The 25,440-nt window shown below is 46.3% G+C and overlaps 2 protein-coding genes across 2 annotated transcripts; both read right to left on the minus strand.

Moving 5' to 3' along the window:
• Positions 1–2,309: 2,309 nt before the first annotated feature.
• Positions 2,310–13,799, minus strand: LOC120025324 (uncharacterized protein KIAA0895-like). Its single transcript, XM_038969846.1, has 6 exons — positions 12,729–13,799; positions 11,496–11,639; positions 5,003–5,135; positions 3,854–4,159; positions 3,480–3,577; positions 2,310–3,227 (listed from the first exon to the last, which is right to left on the minus strand). Exons 1-6 carry the CDS (start codon positions 13,257–13,259, stop codon positions 3,066–3,068), a joined length of 1,374 nt encoding a protein of 457 aa, XP_038825774.1. The 5' UTR covers positions 13,260–13,799; the 3' UTR covers positions 2,310–3,065.
• Positions 13,800–23,041: 9,242 nt separating this feature from the next.
• On the minus strand, positions 23,042–24,991 carry LOC120024931 (C-C motif chemokine 7-like). The gene is made up of 3 exons (XM_038969302.1): positions 24,846–24,991; positions 24,498–24,624; positions 23,042–23,183 (listed from the first exon to the last, which is right to left on the minus strand). The coding sequence occupies exons 1-3, from the start codon at positions 24,907–24,909 to the stop codon at positions 23,072–23,074; spliced, it is 303 nt and encodes a 100-aa protein (XP_038825230.1). The 5' UTR covers positions 24,910–24,991; the 3' UTR covers positions 23,042–23,071.
• Between the last annotated feature and the right edge of the window lie 449 nt (positions 24,992–25,440).

A 25,440-nucleotide genomic window follows, 5' to 3' on the forward strand; every position in this document is an offset into this window, starting at 1 on the left:
TTGAATCATCCAGGGGGTTGAATATGAACCCCAAGGTAGACATCATCCAGGGGGTTGAATATGAACCCAAGGTAGACATCATCCAGGGGGTTGAATATGAACCCAAGGTAGACATCATCCAGGGGTTTGAATATGAACCCCAAGGTAGACATCATCCAGGGGTTTGAATATGAACCCAAGGTAGACATCATCCAGGGGGTTGAATATGAACCCAAGGTAGACATCATCCAGGGGGTTGAATATGAACCCCAAGGTAGACATCATCCAGGGGTTTGAATATGAACCCAAGGGAGACATCATCCAGGGGGTTGAATATGAACCCAAGGTAGACATCATCCAGGGGGTTGAATATGAACCCAAGGGAGACATCATCCAGGGGGTTGAATATGAACCCAAGGTAGACATCATCCAGGGGGTTGAATATGAACCCAAGGTAGACATCATCCAGGGGGTTGAATATGAACACAATGTAGACATCATCCAGGGGGTTGAATATGAACCCAAGGGAGACATCATCCAGGGGGTTGAATATGAACCCAAGGTAGACATCATCCAGGGGGTTGAATATGAACCCAAGGGAGACATCATCCAGGGGGTTGAATATGAACCCCAAGGTAGACATCATCCAGGGGGTTGAATATGAACCCAAGGGAGACATCATCCAGGGGTTTGAATATGAACCCAAGGTAGACATTCCAGGGGGTTGACTATGAACCCCAAGGTAGACATCATCCAGGGGTTTGAATATGAACCCAAGGTAGACATCATCCAGGGGTTTGAATATGAACCCAAGGTAGACATCATCCAGGGGGTTGAATATGAACCCAAGGGAGACATCATCCAGGGGTTTGAATATGAACCCAAGGTAGACATCATCCAGGGGTTTGAATATGAACCCAAGGTAGACATTCCAGGGGGTTGAATATGAACCCAAGGGAGACATCATCCAGGGAGTTGAATATGAACCCAAGGTAAACATCATCCAGGGGTTTGAATATGAACCCAAGGTAAACATCATCCAGGGGTTTGAATATGAACCCCAAGGTAGACATCATCCAGGGGGTTGAATATGAACCCAAGGTAGACATCATCCAGGGGGTTGAATATGAACCCAAGGTAGACATCATCCAGGGGTTTGAATATGAACCCAAGGTAGACATCATCCAGGGGTTTGAATATGAACCCAAGGTAGACATCATCCAGGGGTTTGAATATGAACCCAAGGGAGACATCATCCAGGGGGTTGAATATGAACCCAAGGTAGACATCATCCAGGGGGTTGAATATGAACCCAAGGTAGACATCATCCAGGGGGTTGAATATGAACCCAAGGTAGACATCATCCAGGGGGTTGAATATGAACCCAAGGTAGACATCATCCAGGGGGTTGAATATGAACACAAGGGAGACATCATCCAAGTATCAGAAGAAGCGTTCTGTTTCCCTGCAGGACTGCTGTCATCACAACAACCCACTGACCTGTTGGACTGTTTGACCATGATATAGTATGTATCCCACATGGCAGCCTGTTCCCTTTATAGTGCACTACTTTTGACCTGGGTCCATAGGGTAGTGCACTACTTTTGACCTGGGTCCATAGGGTAGTGCACTACTTTTGACCTGGGTCCATAGGGTAGTGCACTACTTTTGACCTGGGTCCATAGGGTAGTGCACTACTTTTGACCAGGGTCCATAGAGTAGTGCACTACTTTTGACCAGGGTCCATAGGGTAGTGCACTACTTTTGACCAGGGTCCATAGGGTAGTGCACTACTTTTGACCTGGGTCCATAGGGTAGTGCACTACTTTTGACCAGGGTCCATACGGTAGTGCACTACTTTTGACCTGGGTCCATACGGTAGTGCACTACCTTTGACCTGGGTCCATAGGGTAGTGCACTACTTTTGACCAGGGTCCATAGGGTAGTGCACTACTTTTGACCAGGGTCCATAGGGTAGTGCACTACTTTTGACCTGGATCCATAGGGTAGTGCACTACTTTTGACCAGGGTCCATAGGGTAGTGCACTACTTTTGACCTGGGTCCATAGGGTAGTGCACTACTTTTGACCAGGGTCCATAGGGTAGTGCACTACTTTTGACCTGGGTCCATAGGGTAGTGCACTACTTTTGACCAGGGTCCATAGGGTAGTGCACTACTTTTGACCTGGGTCCATAGGGTAGTGCACTACTGTTGACCTGGTTCCATAGGGTAGTGCACTACTTTTGACCAGGGTCCATAGGGTAGTGCACTACTGTTGACCTGGTTCCATAGGGTAGTGCACTACTTTTGACCTGGGTCCATAGGGCTCTATATAGAGAATAGGGTGCCGTTTAGGACTCAGACAGAGTGAATATGATCCAAGCGTAGTAGATATGATCTGAATGTTGATCTGTTCGTTCCACACACTCTGTCTGTCGGACACTAGCCTTCATTTCCAGGGCTTTCCAACAGCAGAGTGATGAATGACACTTGGGAGGATTAGGGTTAGTCTAGACGAGAGGCAGTCAGTCAAGGATGGGAAGCCCAGTCTAGACCAGAGGGAGTCAGTCAGTCAAAGATGGGATGGCCAGTCTAGACCAGAGGGAGTCAGTCAGTCAAGGATGGGATGGCCAGTCTAGACCAGAGGGAGTCAGTCAAGGATGGGATGGCCAGTCTAGACCAGAGGGAGTCAGTCAAGGATGGGATGGCCAGTCTAGACCAGAGAGTCAGTCAGTCAAGGATGGGATGGCCAGTCGAGACCAGAGGGAGTCAGTCAAGGATGGGATGGCCAGTCTAGACCAGAGAGTCAGTCAGTCAAGGATGGGATGGCCAGTCTAGACGAGAGGGAGTCAGTCAGTCAAGGATGGGATGGCCAGTCTAGACCAGAGAGTCAGTCAAGGGAAAAACAGACCACGCTGACCAGAGGTAATTAGCAGCAGGTGACCATTCTTAACGCCTCTGACCACCGAACATCATCCGCCATTTTCTATTCATTTCCCGACCATTCTACATGTTGAATCGCCACCTTTGTTGACGCCCAGCAGGTGATCTAGCGCGCTCAGCTGAAGGTCGGTCGGTCGGTCGGTCAGGGAAGGAGTTCTCTAAGCTGAGCGTCGCTCAGTTCGTTGACCGTGACGATGTGGTCCAGATGCTGAAGGTATTTCTCCTGGTCCTGCATGAAGTGAGGGATTCTGGTCCGGCGGAGGACAGCGATGTGCCGTAGCCTTTCCACGTCCTCAAACGACACCTGGAGGGCCAGAAGAAGGATGGGTTAACGTCATCATCACATCGGTGGCAAATTTACAGACTCTTTCCAACTCTTTCCAATCCGATCTGATATTACAACAGCCCTGTCTGTGCTCTACTTATGAGGTATGTATAAACTACAATTCAGCTTTTGTACTGAAAATGTGTCCACCATGAAAGAACCAAACTATATGTCATCACCGTGGGGGGAAATAAACATGAAGCGATCCTGTACGGGAGGTTGACGACTGACCTTGCCTAGCGAGGTCAGCATCTTGAAGTCGATGTTCCTCCGATGTCGTAGAATCCTGAGGATTCCGTCCAGGTACACTTGGTCTTTACTGAAACAGCCTGATTCACAACCACACAAACAATCAAGTCAACATAGAGACCACCAATCCTTAAAAAAAAATATTAAATGTCATATTTTTGGGGTGCATAGATCTATCACTGGTACATGTACAATGGTTAGTGTATTCACACACACACACACACACACACACACACACACACACACACACACACACACACACACACACACACACACACACACACACACACACACACACACACACACACACACACACACACACACACACACACACACACACACACACACACACTCACCAGGCTGCGAGGTGTCCGTCTGTCCCCTCTTGGCTCTGAGGCAGTACTCCCAGCGCACCACCGGATCCTGGACGAACTGAGCGATGTGGCTGAAGAGCTGGCTGAAGCCCATCCTGGTGGCGTGATACACCGTATAGTAGAGCAGAGCGGCACGCCACAGGTAGGGCTGTTTCCGTAGCAACACACTGTGCAGGCTGGCCAGGCCTTCCTCCGTGGGATTGGCCGGTTTGAGGCCATACTGCTTCCTGCCTGCGGAAGTAGACCAGGGCTGGAGGCTGTTGTTTACACCTCGAAGGTAGTGGGTTCCTGGGAGGGACAGAGATGGAATAACATGGGGATGTGTTGAGGCACTGTGTACCTGGTAGAACACGCAAATTATAACTCACAACTCATGTATGATGCTGTGTGGATGAAAAACACATCACACATCCCCCATCCCACATCACACACCCCACATCCCACAACCCCCATCCCACATCCCCCATCCCCCATCACAGATCCCCCATCCCCCATCACAGATCCCCACACAGTGAAAACATGCTGTATGGTGCACTCATGCCCTCCAGCCAGTGTTGTCAGTCAGCGTACTGTACCTATCTCATGCCCTCCAGCCAGTGTTGTCAGTCAGCGTACTGTACCTATCTCATGCCCTCCAGCCAGTGTTGTCAGTCAGCGTACTGTACCTATCTCATGCCCTCCAGCCAGTGTTGCCAGTCAGCGTACTGTACCTATCTCATGCCCTCCAGCCAGTGTTGTCAGTCAGCGTACTGTACCTATCTCATGCCCTCCAGCCAGTGTTGTCAGTCAGCGTACTGTACCTATCTCATGCCCTCCAGCCAGTGTTGTCAGTCAGCGTACTGTACCTATCTCATGCCCTCCAGCCAGTGTTGTCAGTCAGCGTACTGTACCTATCTCATGCCCTCCAGCCAGTGTTGTCAGTCAGCGTACTGTACCTATCTCATGCCCTCCAGCCAGTGTTGTCAGTCAGCGTACTGTACCTATCTCATGCCCTCCAGCCCTCTAGCCAGTGTTGTCAGTCAGCGTACTGTACCTATCTCATGCCCTCCAGCCCTCCAGCCAGTGTTGTCAGTCAGCGTACTGTACCTATCTCATGCCCTCCAGCCAGTGTTGTCAGTCAGCGTACTGTACCTATCTCATGTCTGAGCATGCCCTCCAGCCAGTGTTGTCGTGCTCCAGACAGGTTGATAGTCAGAGTGGGACGACAACTCTCCACCATCATCACCGCCTGGGACAGCAGCTCCTCAGACAGACACACCACCACCTAGACAAAGTTAACACCCTACTCTTCATCATCAGACACAGACATCAGACATCAGACACAGGGTCTAGTAGAGGTCGACCGATTAATCGGAATGGCCGATTTCAATCGGTAATCGGCATTTTTGGACACCGATCATGGCCGATTACATTGCACTCCACGAGGAGACTGCGTGGCAGGCTGACTACCTGTTATGCGAGTGCAGCAAGGAGCCAAAGTAAGTTGCTAGCTAGCATTAAACGTATCTTATAAAAAACAATCAATCTTAACATAATCACTAGTTAACTACACATGGTTGATGATATTACTAGTTTATCTAGCGTGTCCTGCGTTGCATATAATCAACGCGGTGCCTGTTAATTTATCATTGAATCACAGCCTACTTCGCCAAACGGGTGATGATTTAACAAAAGCGCATTCGCGAAAAAAGCACTGTTGCACCAATGTACCTAACCATAAACATCAACGCCTTTCTTTAAAATCAATACACAAGTATACATTTTTAAACCTGTATATTTAGATAATATTGCCTGCTAACATGAATTTATTTTAACTAGGGAAACTGTGTCACTTCTCCTGCGTTCTGTGCAAGCAGAGTCAGGGTATATGCAGCAGTTTGGGCCGCCTGGCTCGTTGCGAACTGTGTGAAGACCATTTCTTCCTAACAAAGACCGTAATTAATTTGCCAGAATTGTACATAATTACGACATAACATTGAAGGTTGTACAATGTAACAGCAATATTTAGACTTAGGGATGCCACCCGTTAGATAAAATACGGAACGGTTCCGTATTTCACTGAAAGAATAAACGCTGTTTTCAAAATGATAGTTGTAACGGCAGCCTTCCCTCTCTTCACTATAAGAGAGGGTGAAACAGGGATCGGACCAACACGCAGCGTAGCCAGTGCTCAACATGTTTAATTAAACAAAAACAGTGAACACTTACAACGAACAAAATAACAAAATGTAGCAAACCGAAACAGTCCTATCTGGTGCAGAATACAAACACAGAGACAGGAAACAATCACCCACAAACAAACAGTGAGAACAGCCTACCTTAATATGGTTCTCAATCAGAGGAAACGTCAAACACCTGCCTCTAATTGAGAACCATATCAGGCAACACATTTAACCCAACATAGAAACACATAACATAGAATGCCCACCCCAACTCACGCCCTGACCAACTAAACACATACAAAAACAACAGAAAACAGGTCAGGAACGTGACAGAACCCCCCCCTCAAGGTGCGAACTCCGGGCGCACCCCTAAAACTCAAGGGGAGGGTCTGGGTGGGCATCTGTCCGCGGTGGCGGCTCCGGCGCAGGACGAGGACACCACTCCACCATTGTCTTTGTCCCCCTCCTTAGCGTCCCTTGAGTGGCGACCCTCGCCCCCGACCCTGGTCCAGGAACCTTCACCAAGGCCCCTCCTAAATAGAGGAGACAACTCAGAACAGAGAGGTAGCTCAGCACAGAGAGGTAGCTCAGGACAGAGAGGTAGCTCAGGACAGAGAGGTAGCTCAGGACAGAGGGGTAGCTCAGGACAGAGGGGCAGCTCAGGACAGAGGGGCAGCTCAGGACTGAAGGGCAGCTCCGGACAGAGAGGCAGCTCTGGACTGAATGGTTGCTTCGGACTAGATGCAGCTCCGGACTATATGGTAGCTCATGACTGGAGGGCAGCTCATGACTGGAGGGCAGCTCATGACTGGAAGGCAGCTCATGACTGGCAGGCAGCTCATGACTGGAAGGCAGCTCATGACTGGAGGGCAGCTCATGACTGGAGGGCAGCTCATGACTGGAAGGCAGCTCATGACTGGAGGGCAGCTCATGACTGGAAGGCAGCTCATGACTGGCAGGCAGCTCATGACTGGAGGGCAGCTCATGACTGGAGGGCAGCTCATGACTGGAGGGCAGCTCATGACTGGAAGGCAGCTCATGACTGGCGGGCAGCTCATGACTGGAGGGCAGCTCATGACTGGAGGGCAGCTCATGACTGGAGGGCAGCTCATGACTGGAAGGCAGCTCATGACTGGAGGGCAGCTCATGACTGAAGGGCAGCTCATGACTGAAGGGCAGCTCATGACTGGAGGGCAGCTCATGACTGAAGGGCAGCTCATGACTGCAGGGCAGCTCATGACTGGAGGGCGGCTCTGGCAGCTCCTGACTGGCTGGCGGCTCCTGACTGGCTGGCGGCTCTGGCGGCTCCTGACTGGCTGGCGGCTCTGGCAGCTCCTGACTGACGGACGGCTCTAGCGGCTCCTGACTGACGAACGGCTCTGACGGCTCGGGACAGACGGGCGGCTCTAATGGCTCGGGACAGACGAATGGCTCAGACGGCGCTGGGCAGGCAGATGGCTCAGATGGCGCTGGGCAGACGGATGGCTCAGATGGCGCTGGGCAGACGGATGGCTCAGATGGCGCTGGGCAGACGGATGGCTCAGATGGCGCTGGGCAGACGGATGGCTCAGATGGCGCTGGGCAGACGGATGGCTCAGATGGCGCTGGACAGACGGATGGCTCAGACGGCGCTGGACAGACGAGCAGTGCAGGCGGCGTTGAGCAGACGAGCAGTGCAGGCGGCGTTGGGCAGACGAGCAGTGCAGGCGGCGTTGAGCAGACGGCCGACTCTGACCTGCTGAGGCGCACAGTAGGCCTGGTGCGTGGTGCCGGAACTGGTGGTACCGGACTGGAGACACGCACCTCAAGGCTAGTGCGGGGAGCAGGAACAGGGCACACTGGTTTCTCAAAGCGCACTATAGGCCTGGTGCGTGGTGCCGGAACTGGTGGTACCGGACTGAGGGCACGCACCTTAGGGCGAGTGCGGGGAGAAGGAACAGTGCGCACAGGGCTCTGGAGACGCACAGGAGGCTTGGTGCGTGGTGTCGGCACTGATGGTACTGGACTGGAGACACGCACCTCAAGGCTAGTGTGTGGAGGAGGAACAGGGCTCTGGAGACGTACTGGAGGTCTTGAGAGCAGGGCTGGCACCATCCGCCCTGGCTGGATCTTCACCCTAGCCCGGCAGATGTGGGGAGCTGAGATGGTGCGCACCGGGCTAAGCACACGCACCGGGGACACCGTGCGCTCCACCGCATAACACGGTGCCTGCCCGGGACGACGCCCTCTCTCTCCACTGGAAGCATGGCTGGGAGAGCTGTAGCGGCGAGCTGGCAGAGGACGTGCAGGGCTAGGAAGGCGCACAGGAGGCCTGGTGCGTGAGGCTGGCACAGTCTTAACCAGACAGCTAGCACGCACCTCAGGACGAGTATGGAGAGCTGTTCCCGGTGACATCAACTCCCCGACACGTTCAGTCGGGCGGATGTCGTGCCTCATGCACCAAACCAGCACCTCCCTCATAACTCTCTCCTCCAATTTCCCCATTAACTCCTTCACTGTCTCTGCGTCGCTCACCTCCAATTCCGCCCTGACCGGCTCCTTACGGTAAGCAAGGGGAGTTGGCTCAAGTCTCCTACTTGACCCAGCTACACTCCCTTTTAGCCACCCCCGAAGAATTTTTTGGGTGAGCCTCTCGGGCTTCCAGCCGCTCAGCCTTGCTAGCGCCTCATAATGCCGCCTCTCCGCTTTCGCTGCCTCCAGCTCCGCTTTGGGGCGGCGACACTCCTCTGGCTCTGCCCAGGGTCCTTCTCCGTCTAGGATTTCCTCCCATGTCCATTCCTCCTTGTACCGCTGCTGCTGTCGCTGCTGCCCGTTACCCCGCTGCTTGATCCTTTGTTGGTGGGTGATTCTGTAACGGCAGCCTTCCCTCTCTTCACTATAAGAGAGGGTGAAACAGGGATCGGACCAACACGCAGCGTAGCCAGTGCTCAACATGTTTAATTAAACAAAAACAGTGAACACTTACAACGAACAAAATAACAAAATGTAGCAAACCGAAACAGTCCTATCTGGTGCAGAATACAAACACAGAGACAGGAAACAATCACCCACAAACAAACAGTGAGAACAGCCTACCTTAATATGGTTCTCAATCAGAGGAAACGTCAAACACCTGCCTCTAATTGAGAACCATATCAGGCAACACATTTAACCCAACATAGAAACACATAACATAGAATGCCCACCCCAACTCACGCCCTGACCAACTAAACACATACAAAAACAACAGAAAACAGGTCAGGAACGTGACAATAGTTTCCGGATTTGACCATATTAATGACCTAAGGCCTGTATTTCTGTGTGTTATTATATTATAATTAAGTCTATGATTTGATAGAGCAGTCTGACTGAGCGGTGGTAGGCAGCAGCAGGCTCGTAAGCATTCATTCAAACAGCACTTTCGTGCGTTTGCCAGCAGCTCTTCGCTGTGCTTCAAGCATTGCGCTGTTTATGACTTCAAGCCTATCACCTCCCAAGAATAGGCTGGCAATACTAAAGTACCTATTAGAACATCCAATAGTCAAAGGTATATGAAATACAAATGGTATAGAGAGAAATAGTCCTATAATAACTACAACCTAAAACTTCTTACCTGGGAATATTGAAGACTCATGTTAAAAGGAACCACCAGCTTTCATATGTTCTGAGCAATGAACTTAAACGTTTTTTACATGGCACATATTGCACTTTTACTTTCTTCTCCAACACTTTGTTTTTGCATTATTTAAACCAAATTGAACATGTTTCATTATTTATTTGAGACTAAAAATATTTTATTGATGTATTATATTAAGTTAAAACCTCTTAGCGGGATCATTTTCGTCAACATCCGCTGAATTGCAGAGCGCCAAATTCAAATTAAATTACAAAAAATATTTAATTTCATGAAATCACAAGTGCAATAAACCAAAACACAGCTTAGCTTGTTGTTAATCCACCTGTCGTGTCAGATTTTGAAAAGATCCTTTACAGCGAAAGCAAACGAAGCGTTTGTGTGAGGACATCGATCAGTAGACAAAACATTACAAACAGTTAGCAGCAAAGTAGCTTGGTCACAAAAGTCAGAAAAGCAATCAAATGAATCGCTTACCTTTGATGATCTTTGGATGTTTGCACTCACGAGACTCCCAGTTACACAATAAATGTTTGTTTTGTTCAATAAAGATTATTTTTATATCCAAAAACCTCCATTTGGTTGGCGCGTTTTGTTGAGTAATCCACAGGCAGGTCATGACGGGCAGACGAAAATTCCAAATAGTATCCGTAAAGTTCGTAGAAACATGTCAAACGTTTTTTATAATCAATCCTCAGGTTATTTTTATATAATATTTCAACCGGACGGTAAACTATTCAATACAAGAGAGAAAGAAAATGTCGAGCTACCATTTTCGCGCGCATGAACTAATTGAAGGACATCTGGCAGTCCACAGACGCGATTTGATAAATCTCGCTCCTTTTTCAGAATAAAAGCTTGAAACTATGTCTAAAGACTGTTCACACCCCGTGGAAGCCATAAGAAAAGGAATCTGGTTGATATCCCTTTAAATGGAGGATAGGCAGGCAATGGAACAGGGATTTTTGAAAATAAGAGGCACTTCCGGGTTGGATTTCCTCAGGTCTCACCTGCAAAATCAGTTCTGTTATACTCACAGACAATATTTTGACAGTTTTGGAAACTTTAGAGTGTTTTCTATCCTAATCTGCCAATTATATGCATATTCTAGCATCTGGGCCTGAGAAATAGGCAGGTTACTTTGGGAACGTTATTTTCCCAAACATAGAAATACTGCCCCCTAGCTTCAAGAGGTTCATTCAGTATTGTTGTAATTGTCATTATTACAAATATATATATAAAAATTGCCTGATTAATCGGTATCGTTTCTTTTGGTCGGTATCGGTATCGGCGTTTAAAAATCATAATCGGTCGACCTCTACCCCCTAGACAAGGTTATCATCATTACCTTCATCATCATCATTACCTTCATCATCATCATTAGACACACCACCACCTAGACAAGGTTATCATCATTACCTTCATCATCATCATTACCTTCATCATCATCATTACCTTCATCATCATCATTACCTTCATCATCATCATTACCTTCATCATCATCATCATTGCACAAAGACATCTTGTTAACACACCAACCCTTAAACACACTACACGTAACACACCAACCCTTAAACACACTACACGTAACATACCAACCCTCAAACACACTACCCATAACACACCAACCCTCAAACATACTACCCGTAACACACCAACCCTCAAACACACTACCCGTAACACACCAACCCTCAAACACACTACCCATAACACACCAACCCTCCAACACACTACCCGTAACACACCAACCCTCCAACACACTACCCGTAACACACCAACCCTCAAACACACTACCCATAACACACCAACCCTCCAACACACCACACGTAACATGTGAAACCTCACTCACCTCTCCTACACAGTTCTCCTTCTGCAGGTACTTGCGTGCAGCAGCCCAGACTCGACTCTTTGGTAAAATACTTCCTCCCGTCACTTCCTCAAAGTTCTCATAGTTACCAAACTTCCTCAGAATACACTCCATAATCCCAACAGCCTGTAGAGAGAGAGAGAGGAGAGAGAGAGGTGAGAGAGAGAGAGAGAGAGAAACACCCAGAGAGAGAGAAACACCCAGAGAGAGAGAGAGAGAGAGAGAGAGAGAGAGAGAGAGAGACACCCAGAGAGAGAGAGAGAGAGAGAGAGAGAGTTTTGTTCACAAACAGACCCCACAGAGCCCCAGGACAGCAATACAATTAGACCCAATCAAATCATGAGAAAACAAAAAGATAATTACTTGACACAACCCATATTTATTTTCCCTTTTGTACTTTAACTATTTGCACATCATTACAACACTGTATATAGACATAATATGACATTTGAAATGTCTTTATTCTTTTGGAACTTCTGTGAGTGTAATGTTTACTGTTAATTTTTATTGTTTATTTCACTTTTGTATATTAAATACAACCCATATTTATGCTTATTTATATTCCCTTCTGTACTTCAACCATTTGTACATCGTTACAACACTGTATATAGACATAATATGACATTTGAAATGTCTTTATTATTTTGGAACTTCTGTAAGTGTAATGTTTACTGTGGCATTTGCTTTGGCAATGTAAACATATGTTTCCCATGCCAATAAATTAAAATTGAGAGACAGAGAGAGAAACACCCAGAGAGAGAGAGAGAGAGAGAGAGAGAGAGAGAGAGAGAGAGAGAGAGAGAGAGAGAGAGAGAGAGAGAGAGAGAGAGACAGAGACAGAGAGAGAGAGAGAGAGAGAGAGAGAGAGAGAGAGACAGAGAGAGAGAGAGAGAGAGAGACAGAGAGACAGAGAGAGACAGAGAGAGAGAGAGAGACAGAGACAGAGAGAGAGAGAGAGAGAGAGAGAGAGAGAGAGAGAGAGAGAGAGAGAGAGAGAGAGAGAGACAGAGAGACAGAGAGAGAGAGAGAGAGACAGAGAGAGAGAGAGAGAGGGAAACATCCAGAGAGAGAGAGTTTATTAAGATACAATATGTCAGGAGGAAGACATTTCAAGTTAATTTGCCACAAAACAAACATAATAACTAAAAATGCAGAAATCCCCAGAGTGGGTAATCTTCCTATCATCTAATATCTTTGCCAGACAGAGAGGCCTACCTGTGCGAGGAAGAGGTCAGATCCATCTCTGTATTTCTCCAGCACAGTGCTGGGCTCCGGGGTCGAGTACTCAAACTGGGGGTCGTATTTATAGTCAGACTGGAAGAAGGCCTGCCTCTCCTGGTCTAGGTTAATGGGTCTTAGGGCCACAAGGAGACAGGGGCCTCGCGGTGTGGAGGGCAAGGGCAGCGGGGAGGCCCCTCCAAACCCCCGGGCAATGTGGGGAAGGGAGGTGGCTGGACGCATACGCCCCCTGGTGGCCCGGAGGCCCATTGAGGAGTTGTTGACGGTACAGGTGCTCTCGCTGCGGCGCATCCAGCCTCCGGGGCCCAGGCTGGGGCTGGTGAGGGAGCGTGCTGGGGGCGAGGGGGCAGTGGAGGGACCACCAGCGCTGCGCCAAGGGGGCTGTAGGACCCTGCGGTCCAGCGCTGGCTCGGAGCCACGGAGGCGCAGGGGCGTCACATCCAGGCTGAGGGGCCGGCGGAGAGTGGGTCTGGTCGCCGCCTTATTCCGAGACGAGGCCGTTGCCATGGTGACGTCCCGCCTCAGAGAGACTACCGGTCCATCGTATGGCAAGACTGAGTGAGAGGAGTTGGTAGAGGAGCCAACACTGGCCCCAGGGCTGGGGGTAAGGCTGACATCTGCCACCAACGACTGATGTTGAGGCTGGGGTCCATTGTAAGAGTTGGATACCCGCTCCCTCTTGGTGACACTGCTTGTCCTGGCGTGGAGCCTAGTGTTGGTGGTGGTGGGAGGGTCCGCTGTTGGTTCCTCTGTTCTTTTGGTGGTTTTGGTAGTGTCAGGTCTGGTCTCTTCTGTTCTAGTGGTGGGGCTGTTGGTGGTGGTTTTGGGAGGCTCTGGGCTGGTGTCTTCTAGTCTGGTGCTGTTGGTGGTGGTTTTGGGAGGCTCTGGGCTGGTGTTTTCTAGTCTGGTGCTGTTGCTGTTGGTTTTGGGAGGCTCTGGGCTGGTGTCTTCTAGTCTGGTGCTGTTGGTGGTGGTTTTGGGAGGCTCTGGGCTGGTGTCTTCTAGTCTGGTGCTGTTGCTGTTGGTTTTGGGAGGCTCTGGGCTGGTGTTTTCTAGTCTGGTGCTGTTGGTGGTGGTTTTGGGAGGCTCTGGGCTGGTGTTTTCTAGTCTGGTGCTGTTGGTGGTGGTTTTGGGAGGCTCTGGGCTGGTGTTTTCTAGTCTGCTGTTGGTGGTGGTTTTGGGAGGCTTTGGGCTGGTGTTTTCTAGTCTGGTGCTGTCGGTTGTGGTTGTTTTGCGAGGGTCCGGTCTTGGTTCTGGACCCGTCAGGTCTGTGGTGCTGCTGCTCCCTCCGACCCCGTCGACGTCTGTCCGATCCATACAGTCCTCACCCGGGTCCAAAACCATCTCCGCTGGAACAGCTTCGCTGCCGCTGGTCCAACCACACCACACTGCAAACACAAGATGGGCAGCTTTATGGTCACAAATTACCCATTGATTGGTATGACCTTTTAATGCAGTCAGTGCTTGTGTCAGGAACAGGTGATAACAAGTTCAAAAACATGTGTGCCACTACTTTAACTGGATTACATGAATCCATGAATGGCCTCGGAGCCATCTGGAGCCTACCTCCGATTTGAATCCGCCTGCCTGCAACATAGACAGGGCTCGGTCAGGGGCGGGGTTTCTGTGCTGCTGAATACGAAACTAGGTGGTCGGGACGGCGGGACGGGCTCTAGTCATCCCATATATGGGACTAGTAATGACTTCAAACAAAAACAAAAGATCCGAATCATATCGATGTTTAGCCTACTACACATGTAGCCTATATTTACACAAGGCGATCGCGACTTCTGCTGTGTATTGTATTGAGGTTTCATATCCATTTGGACCACCAAAGTGTATTGCATACAAATTTGCAGGATATCTCTCCGTTATTGTGACATTGTCGTAATGTAATGGAACAAATAGTCTGTTGTAGAGTACAGCAAACCGTTTTTATGACACCGTATTATTATTATAGTCATGCCAATAGCCATAATTGTCACTATATTGTATTCAGTGACAGTAAAGGATGAATCGACAAATAACGGTTTTCTATCAACATGTGTAGTTTTCTTCTGATCTGATCTCCAGAATCAGATAATAAATCGAGGATGAATGAAACAAGACAATAACCAGAATTCCAATAATCGTATTCATAAATGTTTTTACCTTGCAGCGGGGTTTGGTGATCAGATTTGTAAATGCAGGCTTTTCTTTAATTCATGACGCCCAGCTCTGCTTGTGCTCTCCACAATGAGCCGCGGGAAGGTTTCCGGTGGCGCCCGGTGAAAAATGCTCATTGGATACGAGCAGCTATAGTGGATGGGCCGCCCGGAGAGGCATGCGAGGAAGTTCGGACTGTGTTGGAAGATATGACGCGGTGGCACAGCTGATGAACTAGAAGGTGCCATGCGCAGTGCGTGCAGCTATCCTGCGTCCTTACGCACGTGGCATATCTCGGAGGCAACCGAGCAGTGAGGAGCACGTAGGCTACGTTCCCCGAGGTTCACATAAACCCCATATAATTATAACGGTTAGAGTCCTTATAGTGAAATCCATATATTGAGATATACAGTGCCTTCGGAAAGTATTCAGACCCCATTACTTTTTCCAGATTTTTTTATGTTACAGCCGTATTATAAAATGGATTAAATGACAACAACAAAAAATCTCAGCAATCTACGTACACACGATACCCCATGACAAATCAAAAACCGTTTAAAAAAAATCTTTGCAAATTTATCAAAAAACAGAAATACCTTATTTACATAAGTATTCAGACCCTTTGTTATGAGACTTGAACTTGAGCTCAGGTGCATCCTGTTTCCATTGATCATCCTTGAGATGTTTCTACAACTTGATTGGATACCACCTGTGGTAAAGTCAATTGATTGGACATGATTTGGAAAGGCCCACACCTGTCTATAAAGATCCCACAGTTGACAGTGCAAGTCAGAGCAAAAACCAAGCCATGAGGTTGAAGGAATTGTGCGTAGAGCTCCGAGACAGGATTTTGTCGAGACACAGATCTGGGGAAGGGTACCAAAACTATCTGCAGCATTGAAGGTCCCCAAGAACACAGTGGCCTCCTTCATTCTTAAATGGAAGAAGTTTGGAACCACCAAAACTCTTCCTAGAGCTGACCGCCCGGCCCAACTGAGCAATCGGGGGAGAAGGTTGTAGCGTCATACCCAAGAAGACTCAACGCTGTAATCGCAGCATAAGGTTCTTCACCAAAGTACTGAGTAAAGGGTCTGAATACTTATGTAAATGTGATATTTCAGTTTTTCTTTTTTTATTAATGAGAAAAAAAATTCTAAACCTGTTTTTACTTTGTCATTATGGGGTATTGTGATGTCATTATGGGGTATTGTGATGTCATTATGGGGTATTGTGTGTAGATTGATGAGGGGGAAAAAACAATTTAGTCAATTTTACAATATGGCTGTAACGTAACAAAATGTGGAAAAAGTCAAGGGGTCTGAATACTTTCCGAAATCACTGTAAGGCTCTGGGTATTTCTATCTATCAGTCAATAGGCCTCTGGTTAAACTGTCCTCAGAAGCCTTCCCATCCAAACGTCTTCAATAAAGCCCCCATGCAGTCTTTTAAATTAAATGTTTAAATAACTTTGTCTAATATATCATTGTGTGTTTATTTCATATATTTTTTAATTTATCATTTATTTTCCTGAGACTCCTTTTGCCATTGAAATGCTCAATCTGATTGTGTGGCTCTGCCAATACACATTTTAATATACTGGAGAATAGGATCCTCTAGACTCTAGTCTAGAGCCTACCATGCTTACCCCTTCAAACTAGGAGGATATATATGGAATTAAAAGATGACTGGTCATTGGTCATAATAATAAGATTGTGATGTCATGCTGTGAGCCAATAACTCCATCCCCGCTGAACAGAATGAAATTCAAGGCAATTTTTTTTTTCTCTCCAAAAAGCTTACGCTAAAAAATACATTATCGTAATGTTCTCAATTTCAGAGTGTTATTTCGACCTCATAGTGTGGAAATATCTTCTTCTTTTTTTAAAAATAGGACAATCACGTTTTTTCACTGTACTGCCCCTTTAACAGCATAATACTTGAATCAACAAAATGTAAGCTATGGAACTTACTACAATCACTCTGCATAGAATAGAAAGATCCTTAAAATGAGTTTTATTTCAGAGTTAAGTTTATAAAATAACATTGGTTCGTGTATGATTTCACATTTTGGTTAATTTAATTTCATGTAGCGATTAATCAATATAAGTAGGCTAGTATAGATTAGTAGAATATTTTATACTGTTCATCACTCACTGCTTATTTCCTCAGTCGGCCTAGACCAGGCTGCATGTAACTGGTTTAAACAATTACTTGACAGATAGAGCTCAATGTGTATCTACTGATGATGCTAAATCAGGTTTCCTTGATATTAAGAAAGGTGTCCCGCAGGGGTCGATTCTGGGTCCTGTACATTTTACTGTTTGTATCAAAAATATCGACTTGTCTGTAAAACAAACTGTAACCTACACTTGTATGCCGTTGATACTGTTGTGTCTGATACTGTTGTGTCTGCTGTTGACCCCAACGTTGACCAGACTCTATCTGAACTACAGTCTGTCTTCATTGTATTATGATACTGTTGTGTCTGCTATTACCCCCAACGTTGACCAGACTCTATCTGAACTACAGTCTGTCTTCATTGTATTATGATACTGTTGTGTCTGCTATTACCACCAACGTTGACCAGGCTCTATCTGAACTACAGTCTGTCTTCATTGTATTATGATACTGTTGTGTCTGCTATTAGACCCCAACGTTGACCAGACTCTATCTGAACTACAGTCTGTCTTCATTGTATTATGATACTGTTGTGTCTGCTATTAGACCCCAACGTTGACCAGACTCTATCTGAACTACAGTCTGTCTTCATTGTATTATGATACTGTTGTGTCTGCTATTACCCCCAACGTTGACCAGGCTCTATCTGAACTACAGTCTGTCTTCATTGTATTATGATACTGTTGTGTCTGCTATTAGACCCCAACGTTGACCAGGCTCTATCTGAACTACAGTCTGTCTTCATTGTATTATGATACTGTTGTGTCTGCTATTACCACCAACGTTGACCAGACTCTATCTGAACTACAGTCTGTCTTCATTATATTATGATACTGTTGTGTCTGCTATTAGACCCCAACGTTGACCAGGCTCTATCTGAACTACAGTCTGTCTTCATTGTATTATGATACTGTTGTGTCTGCTATTAGACCCCAACGTTGACCAGGCTCTATCTGAACTACAGTCTGTCTTCATTGTATTATGATACTGTTGTGTCTGCTATTACCACCAACGTTGACCAGACTCTATCTGAACTACAGTCTGTCTTCATTGTATTATGATACTGTTGTGTCTGCTGTTACCCCCAACGTTGACCAGACTCTATCTGAACTACAGTCTGTCTTCATTGTATTATGATACTGTTGTGTCTGCTATTAGACCCCAACGTTGACCAGACTCTATCTGAACTACAGTCTGTCTTCATTGTATTATGATACTGTTGTGTCTGCTATTAGACCCCAACGTTGACCAGACTCTATCTGAACTACAGTCTGTCTTCATTGTATTATGATACTGTTGTGTCTGCTATTAGACCCCAACGTTGACCAGACTCTATCTGAACTACAGTCTGTCTTCATTGTATTATGATACTGTTGTGTCTGCTATTACCCCCAACGTTGACCAGACTCTATCTGAACTACAGTCTGCCTTCATTGTATTATGATACTGTTGTGTCTGCTATTAGACACCAACGTTGACCAGGCTCTATCTGAACTACAGTCTGTCTTCATTGTATTACAGAAAAACTTAATTGACCTGAAATGAGTATTGAATGCAGGTAAAACTAAGTACATGTTGTTCTCCAGAGCTCATAAAAACAACTACGATGATTTCAGCATAATGTACTTTGGATGGTTCTTCATATTGATGGTGTACCTGCTTACAAATATTTGGGCATCTGGATAGATGAAAAGCTGTCTTTTATAAAGCATATTGATGAGTTAGCTGAGAATTAAAATGGGCTTCTTCTATAGAAACGGGTCCTGCCTCTCGCTAAATAGTCGAAAGCAGATCATTCAGTGGACGTTCCTATATCGGTCCGAAACTATGGCGACATCATCTATACTAACGCAGCTGCCACCTCATTGAAGCCTTTAGATGCAGTTTATCATAGCGCGCCGCGCTTTATTACGCGGGTCGACTAGTTTTAGTGCTCATCACCACATTCTCTACCGTAAAGTTGGTTGGTCGTCTCTTGATATCAGGTAGGTTGACACGTTGCTGTGTTTTCATTCATAAAGCCTTTTACAAACAACTCCCACTGTTCCTACCATCATTACTACATTTAGACATGAGTTACCACACCCAGTCTCAGGGATGGATAACTCTGGAAATTCCTTTGGTTTCTACAGAGTTTGATAAATCAGCTTTAAGTTTTCCTGCACCTTATTTGTGGAACAATCTTCAACGTATTCTATAAATGTGATATTTTGGTGTCTCTGGGTCAATTCAGAAAGCTGCCCATCTTGTTGTGTTGAGTATATAGTCCAGGTACATTGTATGCTACTTACAGCAGAGATATACGAGGGCAGCTGCTGGGAGTAGTTATGACAGAAACCACCAGAGAGAGACATGCTTCCTGGTGGTGTAGGACTTTAAACAGCAGAAACCACCAGAGAGAGAGGCTTCCTGGTGGTGTAGGACTTTAAACAGCAGAAACCACCAGAGAGAGACAGGCTTCCTGGTGGTGTAGGACTTTAAACAGCAGAAACCACCAGAGAGACAGGCATCCTGGTGGTGTAGGACTTTAAACAGCAGAAACCCCCAGAGAGACAGGCTTCCAGGTGGTGTAGGACTTTAAACAGCAGAAACCACCAGAGAGAGAGGCATCCTGGTGGTGTAGGACTTTAAACAGCAGAAACCACCAGAGAGACAGGCATCCTGGTGGTGTAGGACTTTAAACAGCAGAAACCACCAGAGAGAGAGGCATCCTGGTGGTGTAGGACTTTAAACAGCAGAAACCCCCAGAGAGACAGGCTTCCTGGTGGTGTAGGACTTTAAACAGCAGAAACCACCAGAGAGAGAGGCATCCTGGTGGTGTAGGACTTTAAACAGCAGAACCCCCCAGAGAGACAGGCTTCCTGGTGGTGTAGGACTTTAAACAGCAGAAACCACCAGAGAGAGAGGCATCCTGGTGGTGTAGGACTTTAAACAGCAGAAACCACCAGAGAGAGAGGCATCCTGGTGGTGTAGGACTTTAAACAGCAGAAACCACCAGAGAGAGAGGCATCCTGGTGGTGTAGGACTTTAAACAGCAGAAACCACCAGAGAGAGAGGCATCCTGGTGGTGTAGGACTTTAAACAGCAGAAACCACCAGAGAGACAGGCTTCCTGGTGGTGTAGGACGTTAAACAGCAGAAACCACAAGAGAGAGAGGCATCCTGGTGGTGTAGGACTTTAAACAGCAGAAACCACCAGAGAGAGAGAGGCATCCGGGTGGTGTAGGACTTTAAACAGCAGAAACCACCAGAGAGAGAGAGGCATCCTGGTGGTGTAGGACTTTAAACAGCAGAAACCACCAGAGAGACAGGCATCCTGGTGGTGTAGGACTTTAAACAGCAGAAACCACCAGAGAGAGAGGCATCCTGGTGGTGTAGGACTGAATTGACACTCTTCCCTGGTCAAAAGTAGGACTCACTTCTGCACTGCTGACAATAACAACTTGTGTAGAATTGCTTGCTCAGCGTTCATTTGAACATCATGCATGAGTTCTAACATTCTTGCACAATAGGTTGTCAAAATAAGTTGTTGGCTAAAGTTCACAGAGTTATAGACCTGTTAGGTTGTTGGATAAAGTTCACAGAGTTATAGACCTGTTAGGTTGTTGGATAAAGTTCACAGAGTTATAGACCTGTTAGGTTGTTGGCTAAAGTTCACAGAGTTATAGACCTGTTAGGTTGTTGGATAAAGATCACAGAGTTATAGACCTGTTAGGTTGTTGGATACTGTTCACAGAGTTATAGACCTGGTAGGTTGTTGGATAAAGTTCACAGAGTTATAGACCTGTTAGGTTGTTGGATAAAGATCACAGAGTTATAGACCTGTTAGGTTGTTGGCTAAAGTTCACAGAGTTATAGACCTGTTAGGTTGTTGGATAAAGATCACAGAGTTATAGACCTGTTAGGTTGTTGGATAAAGTTCACAGAGTTATAGACCTGTTAGGTTGTTGGATAAAGTTCACAGAGTTATAGACCTGGTAGGTTGTTGGCTAAAGATCACAGAGTTATAGACCTGTTAGGTTGTTGGATAAAGTTCACAGAGTTATAGACCTGGTAGGTTGTTGGATAAAGTTCACAGAGTTATAGACCTGGTAGGTTGTTGGATACTGTTCACAGAGTTATAGACCTGTTAGGTTGTTGGCTAAAGATCACAGAGTTATAGACCTGTTAGGTTGTTGGATAAAGTTCACAGAGTTATAGACCTGTTAGGTTGTTGGCTAAAGATCACAGAGTTATAGACCTGGTAGGTTGTTGGATAAAGTTCACAGAGTTATAGACCTGGTAGGTTGTTGGATAAAGATCACAGAGTTATAGACCTGTTAGGTTGTTGGCTAAAGTTCACAGAGTTATAGACCTGGTAGGTTGTTGGATAAAGTTCACAGAGTTATAGACCTGTTAGGTTGTTGGATAAAGATCACAGAGTTATAGACCTGTTAGGTTGTTGGCTAAAGTTCACAGAGTTATAGACCTGTTAGGTTGTTGGCTAAAGTTCACAGAGTTATAGACCTGTTAGGTTGTTGGATAAAGATCACAGAGTTATAGACCTGTTAGGTTGTTGGATACTGTTCACAGAGTTATAGACCTGTTAGGTTGTTGGATAAAGTTCACAGAGTTATAGACCTGTTAGGTTGTTGGATAAAGTTCAGAGTTATAGACCTGTTAGGTTGTTGGATAAAGATCACAGAGTTATAGACCTGGTAGGTTGTTGGATAAAGTTCACAGAGTTATAGACCTGTTAGGTTGTTGGATAAAGTTCACAATTATAGGCCTGTTAGGTTGTTGGATACTGTTCACAGAGTTATAGACCTGTTAGGTTGTTGGATAAAGTTCACAGAGTTATAGACCTGTTAGGTTGTTGGATAAAGTTCACAATTATAGGCCTGTTAGGTTGTTGGATAAAGTTCACAATTATAGGCCTGTTAGGTTGTTGGATAAAGTTCACAGAGTTATAGACCTATTAGGTTGTTGGATAAAGTTCACAGAGTTATAGACCTGTTAGGTTGTTGGATAAAGTTCACAACTTGGAAATGAGGAAGGGAAAGTGAAAGACAACACATTTCACCAATCCGGAGTATGTGACAATTAAACATATAGTCTAAGAGTTTTGTTGGAGTTGAGTTGAACAGTTTATTCTGTTTCTGTGTGGCTGACTGTTGACCTCTGTTGTCTTGGAAACAGAGTTCTCTGTAGTTCCGTGAGTTCTAACACATGAACTGTTTCCTGAAAGAAGAAGCAACCAACATGCTGAATCTGCTGGTTGACAGTTTATGGAGATAGTTGATATGTGTCACGGACGTCGTTCAAGGAAGACCAAGGTGCAGCGTGGTGAGCGTACATTTTATTTTATTTGAGTAAATGTCGCCAAGAAAACAAAGAGAAGCTAAACAGGGCTATAGTGCCGCTAACAAAGTTAACTACCCGCAATCACAGGTGGGAAAAATGGCTGCCTAAGTATGATTCCCAATCAGAGACAACGATAGACAGCTGTCCCTGATTGAGAACCACACCCGGCCAAAACATAGAAATAAAGGACATAGAATGCCCACCCAAATCACACCCTGACCAAACCAAAAAGAGACATATAAAAGGCTCTCTAAGGTCAGGGTGTGACAACATGTGTCCATGTAACTGGCAGCACGCCTCAACATGTGTCCATGTAACTGGCAGCACGCCTCAACATGTGTCCATGTAACTGGCAGCACGCCTCAAGTAGTTGTGAAGAACTCGCCCTCACAAAATGTGAAGCTTTAGTAATCAAAGCATGAATACCACAATAAGAATACAATTAACTTAGTTATTAAAATGTTGAAATTATTTCGCTTTATTGCTGAAAAAAACAAACATTTGTTGACAAAACAAATCATCTCAAAATACAAAGTAACTTCACAGTATGGTAAATAAATAAGAATGAAATAATATTACTGTATGTACAACAAATAATATTCTATTTTCTTGACAGATCTGACAGTTAGTTTGTGGTGGCGGGGGTTGATGACATCATCGTTGTCCTGGCAGAGACAACGATCTGCTCTCAATCTTGGTCACATGACTCTGGACCCAGGCCTGAGACAGGTCGACACAAAATCGAATCTCTTTCTTTGTTGTAAACCTGCAACCAGTAAACAACACACATATATTTAGGGGTAACTAAACAAAGCACACACCAAACTCACACGTGGAAGACTACTGTATGGATGTTCGAACATGATTCTGTGTGTATAGCCTCCCGGGTGGCGCAGTGGTCTAGGGCACTGCATCGCAGTGCTAGCTGCGCCACCAGAGTCTCTGGGTTCGAGCCCAGGCTGGGCTGGGTTCGCGCCCAGGCTCTGTCGCAGCCGGCCGCAACCGGGAGGTCCGTGGGGCGACGCACAATTGGCATAGCGTCGTCCGGGTTAGGGAGGGTTTGGCCGGTAGGGATATCCTTGTCTCAGTATGTAAAAATGTAATAAAATGTATGCACTCTACTGTAAGTCGCTCTGGATAAGAGCGTCTGCTAAATGACTAAAATGTAAAATGTATTGTGCATGTACCTACAGTCCTACTGGTTGAGTATGGAGGAAGAGAAGTATCGGACCGTTCAATTACATTCAGAATCACTGTGTCATTATTAGGACTGTCAAACCATTACAACATTCTGTCCAGAATATTTGAAATGTATTACAGTTAATCTCTCTCTATATATATTAATATAGAACCTCTATGAGGTTGTAACCATGCAGCCCTCATAACACAGAGGTTGTAACCATGCAGGCTTAGCAACACAGAGGTTGTAACCATGCAGGCTTAGCAATACAGAGGTTGTAACCATGCAGCCCGCGCAACACAGAGGTTGTAACCATGCAGGCTTAGCAACACAGAGGTTGTAACCATGCAGCCCTCATAACACAGAGGTTGTAACCATGCAGGCTTAGCAACACAGAGGTTGTAACCATGCAGGCTTAGCAACACAGAGGTTGTAACCATGCAGGCTTAGCAACACAGATGTTGTAACCATGCAGGCTTAGCAACACAGATGTTGTAACCATGCAGCCCTCATAACACAGAGGTTGTAACCATGCAGCCCTCATAACACAGAGGTTGTAACCATACAGGCTTAGCAACACAGAGGTTGTAACCATGCATCCCTAGCAACACAGAGGTTGTAACCATGCAGCCCTCGCAACACAGAGGTTGTAACATGCAGGCTTAGCAACACAGAGGTTGTAACCATGCAGGCTTAGCAACACAGAGGTTGTAACCATGCATCCCTAGCAACACAGAGGTTGTAACCATGCATCCCTGGCAACACAGAGGTTGTAACCATGCAGCCCTAGCAACACATTTGGACCCGCCCACCAAGGATGTAGAACATGTTATGTTCCGTAGAAATCTGTGTGTGTGTGTGCGTGCGTGCGTGTGTGTGTGTGTGTGGTGGTTAACTTACACCAGTGCGTGGAGAGGGCAGCTACTAGGGGTTCTAGAAACTGAAACCACTCTAGCAAGAGGGATCACGCTCTGGTAGAACTTCACACAGCAGTCTGTGGCAGTCATTGCTGAAATCCCCAAGACAGCTGGAAACAAAGAACGATCACACTCACTGGTCAACGAAGGCATCTCATGTGGTGCTTCTTCCTATGCACTCATATGCATACTGTACACACACACTGTACACACACTGTACACACACTGTACACACTGTACACACTGTACACACACACACACACACACACACACACACACACACACACACACACACACACACACACACACACACACACACACACACACACACCTGCAGACGTCGTATGGAGGGAGCAGAGCAGTCCCAGGAGGAGTAGAGCAGTCAGGGTCTTCATGGTTCAGAGATGGTTGAGATGCTGAAGATTGTATTGTCTGAGATGGTCTCTGATGCTCTGGTCTCTGATGCTCTGGTCTCTGATGCTCTGGACTCTGATGCTCTAGTCTCTGATACTATAGTCTCTGATGACCTGGTCTCTGATGCTCTGGTCTCTGATGCTCTGGTCTCTGATGCTCTAGTCTCTGATGTTCTAGTCTCTGATGCTCTGGTCTCTGATGCTCTGGTCTCTGATGCTCTGGTCTGGTTCTGTGTCAGAAGTCTAGCTGATGCTCTGGTCTCTGATGTTCTGGTCTCTGATGTTCTGGTCTCTGATGCTCTGGTCTCTGATGTTCTGGTCTCTGATTCTCTGGTCTCTGATGCTCTGGTCTCTGATGACCTGGTCTCTGATGCTCTGGTCTCTGATGCTCTGGTCTCTGATGCTCTGGTCTGGTTCTGTGTCAGAAGTCTAGCTGATGCTCTTGTTCTATGTCTGAGGTCTGATCTGACCTGTCTTTTATACAGAGAGCTGGTCCATCAGACCCATTGACAA

Source organism: Salvelinus namaycush, chromosome 30 (assembly GCF_016432855.1).
Source record: "Salvelinus namaycush isolate Seneca chromosome 30, SaNama_1.0, whole genome shotgun sequence".
Lineage (NCBI taxonomy): Eukaryota > Metazoa > Chordata > Actinopteri > Salmoniformes > Salmonidae > Salvelinus > Salvelinus namaycush.